Source organism: Chrysochloris asiatica, unplaced genomic scaffold (genome assembly GCF_000296735.1).
Source record: "Chrysochloris asiatica unplaced genomic scaffold, ChrAsi1.0 scaffold00149, whole genome shotgun sequence".
In the NCBI taxonomy this organism is placed as follows: Eukaryota; Metazoa; Chordata; class Mammalia; order Afrosoricida; family Chrysochloridae; genus Chrysochloris; species Chrysochloris asiatica.
The window spans coordinates 5,942,476-5,949,009 of record NW_006408667.1 but is presented as its reverse complement, the minus strand read 5'-3'; the positions used below and the strand labels follow the sequence as shown (position 1 = coordinate 5,949,009).

The 6,534-nt window shown below is 35.0% G+C and overlaps 1 protein-coding gene across 4 annotated transcripts in view; it reads left to right on the top strand.

Annotated features, from left to right (window-relative positions):
- DCN (decorin) overlaps window positions 1-6,534 on the top strand; it is a 58,961-nt gene that overhangs the window by 34,625 nt on the left and 17,802 nt on the right. Inside the window, exons 4-5 of one of the 4 annotated variants that reach the window (XM_006870721.1) lie at window positions 3,012-3,225; window positions 4,307-4,420. The exons of 2 other annotated variants lie outside the window; for them this stretch is intronic. In XM_006870721.1, coding sequence (XP_006870783.1) covers window positions 3,012-3,225; window positions 4,307-4,420 — 328 coding nt within the window. The remainder of the gene's footprint in view (window positions 1-3,011; window positions 3,226-4,306; window positions 4,421-6,534) is intronic. One more of the 4 variants, XM_006870722.1, reaches the window with a different exon arrangement.

Genomic DNA, 6,534 nt, shown 5'->3' with positions numbered 1-6,534 from the left:
GCAACAACCTATTATGGCACTGTACTATAAGCACTGGATTGGCAACCACAAATTTGGCAGTTCACGTCCACAACTGCTCCTTAGAAACCCTATACAGGGTCACCATGAGTCAGAACCAACTTGATGGTACTTAACAACAACACATTTTGTAATGTTCTCATTATATCTGTAATGATATGTTCTCTCTTTTTCTCAGTTTTATGTTTACAGGCAAGGGTTGCTATGATATGGAACATATTCTACCACACTTAACAACAACATTTACACAAGGTTCACATTGTTTGTCTAATTAAAATTTATTATGAATAACATAATCTTTTAAGTAATCCTAGAATGTATTTGTTGATTAATTAAAAACCATAATTTCCTTCACTCTTTGCTTGTTATGTCCCTTTCATCTGACCTGAACCCCAGTAAATTTATAGGCAAGCATCATCTTGGTAATTTCTTTTTTCTCTTTCAAAGTACACACCAGAAGAAAGAGAGAAAGGGGATTCATTAGAGCTCCTAACTATTCACTGGAGTCCTAGTGTAGCACTGTGGATTAAAGTGCTGGATGGCAATGTCAGTTTGAACCAAAAGTCGGCAGTTCAAGCTCAGCAGTCGTTCCTTGAAAACTCTATACAGGGTCACTATGGGTCGAAACTGATTCGATGGCAGTTAAAACAACAACTATTCAGAGAATATTAAACATCTGTTTTTCTTTCACTCTTTCATTCAGGATCATTTCTATTCCTGTGATTATGCAAATAAGAATTATAATTTTAGCTTGGAAAACCACATTTGAAAGTGAAGGACGGGGAGAAATCAAAAGTTTATAAGAATTCAAACAAATAACATAAAAGTGATCTCTTTTCTGTATCAGCTCATAAGTGTACAGCTAATTATGAGTGTTGCTATTGTTTGCTAAATGCCATGGTGTTGGTTCCAAACAATAGCAACCCTGTGAGCTGCTGGTGACAACTTTGAAAATTGTAATTAAAGAAAAAAATTCTTAAAATTTTTCAAAAGTTGTCAGACTGAAAAATAGTAAACGCTTTACTATTTAGGAATTGCTGTATATCAGGCACTGTTCTTAGTACAGGCAGCTCTCTTAGTGCCTTATACCCGTTAACTTATTTCATCCTTCAGACTCTGTAATGAAGTAGATGTTAGTAGTGTCCTTTTTGTACAAATGGAAGTTAGGTACAGAGAAGTAATATACTTGCTCATAGTCACATAGCATGTTTATTGCATTTAATTAGATCACTAAGCTTTCACATTTTCAACCATGTTTGGCAATTGAGGACTCACATTGCATTCATTATTAAGATCCACTATTTGGGATATACTATAACCATCCAAGTAGTCTCACACTTCTCAACTCTTAGAATTTTGATGATTTCCCTCACTGTTTGCTTGTTATGTCACTTTCATGTGACCTTAATCCCAGTAAATTTGCTTCTCTAATATTCTTTGGGACATCTTATGGTTTGGAATTAATCAACACATACATTCTAGGATTAGTTAAAAGATTATGTTATTCATAATAATTTTTAATTAGACAAATAATGTGAACCTTGTGAAAATGTTGTTGTTAAGTGTGGTAGAATATGTTCTGTCTCATAGCAACCCTGTATAGGGTTTCCAAGGAGTGACTAGTGGGTTTGATCATTCAAGTAGCAGCCCAGTGCTTATCCTACAGTGTGCCTGGGTATGTCTACTAATTCTTATCCTCAGAAAAACATGTTTTCTTTTCTAAGGCTGAAAAAAACCTCACTGACTGAATATTCTGTTCCCTGTTTACCCCTAGGCATTCTTATGCAAACACTAAACTGTATTACAGTTGAAAATACAAGTCTTAGGCCTTGATAAGCCTATCCTAAATTCCTAAGGATTGTTTGATAATATAATTTGAGAATCATTAAACAGTGTGGTTCCTACCCAAAAATAGACATATATATCATTGGACCAGAATGAGGTAGTCCAAAAAATAGATTTAGCAATAGAGTTCTGGGGTGGTACTATAGCATAAGCTCTGGACTGCTAACCACAAGGTCAGCAGTTCAAACCTACCAGCCCTCTTCAGAAATTGTATACTACCAAAATACCATAAAATTTAATAAAAATAACCCTGGAAGTCATCATTAAACCAAATAATACTTTAGTTTAATTACCAAAGACTACTTGTCTTCAGTATTGTGCTATTTTAAAACTATTACATACGATAAACTAACAACAACAATTTGAAAGATTAGATGAGAAGCCTAGGGGATAGGTAGGGAGTTTTTAATGATGGTAAAATAATTTGGAAAAGGATATCAAGAAAGATGGCATATCTTGAAGAATTTAACCAGTGCCACCGAATTGTATACATAGTAACTGTTGCTTTGGTCTCTGTTTTATTGTGAATTCTTTTTTCAAAATAAACAAATAAAATGTATTGTGATCAGTCAATCCTCTCCCCAGCAATAATATATTATAAATGTGTTTAACCTTGCAAATGATAACGAAATGCAAAGTAAAGAAATAAGCCACAATATAATCAGTATTCATTTTGCAAAACTCTTGAAAAAGATGGTATCTAATTTTTGTATGGCTACAAAGAAATTGTACTGTTTTGCCTTGCTGATAATAAGATAAATTTCACTGTCATTTTGTAGTGTAATTGTTGACACTAACCAATGTAGATGGATTTGGGTGCTTGACAGTTAACTGGGAATGGGTGCTATTGTACTGAATTCTTCTCAGATATCTTAGGTCATTCTAGTAGCTAATTTTCATCTCTAAGAGTATTTGTATATGATATATACAGTGCCATCTAATTGCTCTCTGTTTTAATGATCAGGTCCTCATATTGTATACATCTTATGTACAGGTGCCTCATCTGCCTTGTTTTTCTTTTCTGATTTCTTGGAATTTTTCTGATTACCTTGTTAGTATCATAGATTGGTTGAGGCACTGGTTAAATATATGTGTAAAGTGTTGTATTTAAATAAAATGGAAATGGTATTTTTGTTCAATCTCCACAGGCATTGATCCTTGTCAATAACAAAATTAGCAAAATCAGTCCTGGAGCCTTCACACCGTTAGTGAAACTGGAACGACTTTATTTGTCCAAGAACCAGCTCAAGGAATTGCCAGAAAAAATGCCCAAAACTCTTCAGGAGCTGCGTGCCCATGAGAATGAGATCACCAAAATCCGCAAAAGTGTGTTCAATGGAATGAACCAGATAATCGTCCTAGGTACAGATTTTCTTATAACTCTAAGACCAGGATTCAAGTTTCTCCTTAAGAAATGTCAAGTAAGGTTTAGCTTCAGAAAGGTAAATTAGCTATCACCTTCATACCTTCATTCTATATGAATTATAGCACTAGGCCTTGGAGAAATGGGATTTTGATTCCATAGTGTTCGATACTATCTTCTCCTTGTATCCTAGAACAAGGAGAAAGATCTAGAGCTGAAGTTATTCTATAACGTGAAGGATGGAGTCATACTTTGAGATATTTGTGGACATTTTGCCAGTGTGAGGATTGGTTCTGTTCTCAATAGCTATAAATGATTTGCTTTAAAAATATTATAATGCTTTGCTATATATATATATAGTAGAGTCTTGGTGTGGCACTGAATGATAAGCACTGGACGGCTAACTGAAATGTCAGCAGTTCAAACCCACCAATAGTTCCTCAGAAACTCTATATATGGTTTCTATGAGTCATAACCAACTCGACAACACTAACAACAACTTATTTTTAGTTAAAGTAAAGTAAATTTAAAACTGGATTAAAAATCCTGGATACAAATTATTTAAGAAAAATTTAAAGCAATTTAAAAGAATAATAGGCCCAATGTAAGGTATAATTTGAAAACTCTTGCTTTTGCTGATTTCTGGATTCACCTATGTATGTATTCACTAATATATATATATATAGTTGTTTTTGTTAAGTGCCATCGAGTCGGTTCCAACCCATAGCGACCCTGAACAGGGTTTCCAAGGCTGTAAATCTTTACGGGAGCAGAAAGCCTCATCTTTCTCCCATGGAGCAGCTGGTAGTTTCGAACTGCTGACCTTGAGGTTCGCAGCCCGATTCATAATTTGTATAATTTTCAAATATGTATAATTTTTCATTCCCGTTTTCTTCAATATGGGAAAATTTAATTTATTTTTATATTCATTTGAGAAGCATATTCTTTAATTATTCATTTGTTTTCAATCAAGCTGTTATGATGTGAATTTTGATAAGATTTATTGTTGAAACAGACATTATTCTGACTTGAATTGTACTAATATTGTCCTCTAAAACCCTTGCACTTATTCATTTGTAGAACTGGGCACCAACCCACTGAAGAGCCCGGGAATTGAAAATGGAGCCTTCCAAGGAATGAAGAAGCTCTCCTATATCCGTATTGCTGACACTAATATAACCACCATCCCTCAAGGTGACTGAACATTCTTCAGAGGCTTTGACATTTGAAATCTTGTTTTGGAAATTTGAAGTGTAGACCAACTGGTCAACTTAATTTCCAATAAATTCTTTATCCCTGGAAGTGATCAATCTTTTCCAAGCTTATATGACCACAAGAACATCCAGGCTCACTATAGAGATAGCTGGACTCCTTTATGGTTAAGTTCCTTTGAACTTAACACACAATCATTCTTATATTATAGAATTGTGGTATCACAAACAAGAATAGTATTATCTTAGTTACCAAGTGCTGGTATAACAGAAATACTACAAGTGGATAGCTTTAGCAAATAGAAATTTATTCTTCCACAGTTTAAGAGCCCTGGTGTGGTGCTGCAGGTTGGTTTGAACCACAGGATTGGCAGTTAAAGCTCACTATTGCTCCTTGGAAACCCCATACAGGGCCGCTATGAGTCAGGACCAGCTCAATGGCACTTAACAACAACAGATTAAGAGGCAAGAAGTCCAGACTTAAGGGTGCTAGTGCTAAGAAAAGGCTTTCTCTTTCTCTTGGTTCCCAGGTTAGGAGGAAAATCCTTGTCTTCTTTGAGCATCTGTGAGCCTGTCATTCCTTGGAGGTCTCCATGTGTCTTCTCATCAATATTTACCTGGGTCTAGAAGATTCCAGGAGTCCTGATGTGGTTCTGTAGGATAAGCACTGAACTGATAACTGCATGCTTTACAGTTCAAACACACCATCTACTCCTTAGAAACCTTATAGAGGGTTACTATGAGTCAGAACTGACAAGACGACACTTACCAACAACAATAGGGCGTTCCATGTGCAGGAATCCTAGGTCCCAATGACATGCTAACTCCTGACTCATCTTTCTTGATCTTAGTCTGTGCTTTCCCCCATCTCTGTTCACTTGTTTAATCCATTTTATACTTTAAAAGAGATTGATGCAAGATACAACCTAATCAAGATACAACCTGTGGAGTCAGTCTGGCCTCATTAACAGAATTCCTTTTACTCCTGCCTCACTAACACTATAGAGATGAGAATTTATAACACATAGGATAATTACATCAGATCACAAAAGAGAGGCTAACTATGTAATACTCATGATCATGGCCCAATAAAGTTGATGCATATTTGTGGGGGGTGCAATATTCAATGCATAACAAGATAGTTGAAATATAAAGTGCCTTCATGGTATATCTATCTATCTATATCTATATCTATATATATGGGATATATGAAAGTATCTCTAATTGAACAAATTTTTACTTAGCTTCTTCAATCCTTTAATGAATTCTGTCTTATTTCAGGACATTTTAGTTATTATTATCTGAGCAAAAGAATCCATAGTGGCCCTCAGTCTTATCCAATAATGGTAGTTGAATATCATAGTTGGATATGGGCTTTAAAACAGTTGCTTGAACTCAAGTTGCCACTGAATGTCTTCAGGAACTTGGACAAGTTCATAAACTTCTGAGCCTCAATTTCTTTATCTGTGGAATGTAAATATAATTAATATCTGCTTAACTTTTTAAATAAAATAATTAATAGCAAGATAGCTGTCATGGAAGTAGTTAGTAGATTAATGATGCATTATTCAATTAAAATATTTTGACCACTCTCTATACTTAGACAATGAACCAAACCCTATAGATATGCCAGTGAATAGGATACAGTACCTGCTTTCAAGGGATGAACAATCTAGAGGAAAGTCAGATCACTCAGCAGCGATCACCACATGGTGTAAGTGCCATCATAGCAGCAGTGAAACCGCACTGTTGAGAGATATGCTGGAAAGCCATTGAAAACAGTCCTTACAAATCAGGGGGGAAATTAACAACCAACAAAAAATTCCCCTGATTTGCACATTTCTTCCTACTCCCTGTTTTCAGTCTTACAAAAGTCTTTTTACAGTGTGTATTCTTCCCTTCAATATGCCTCCTTCTCAATTTAGGGTCTTGTACTTGGATTGAATACAAAATGTAGGCAAGTTGTACTTGCCCACAAAAAAAAAAAAACAATTATCCAGTATTGTGTTTCCATGAAACTTCAACTTCTGAGAATACATATTCCAGAGAATTCTTTATTGACCTTCTTTATACACTCTACATTTTTTTTTTTTTTTT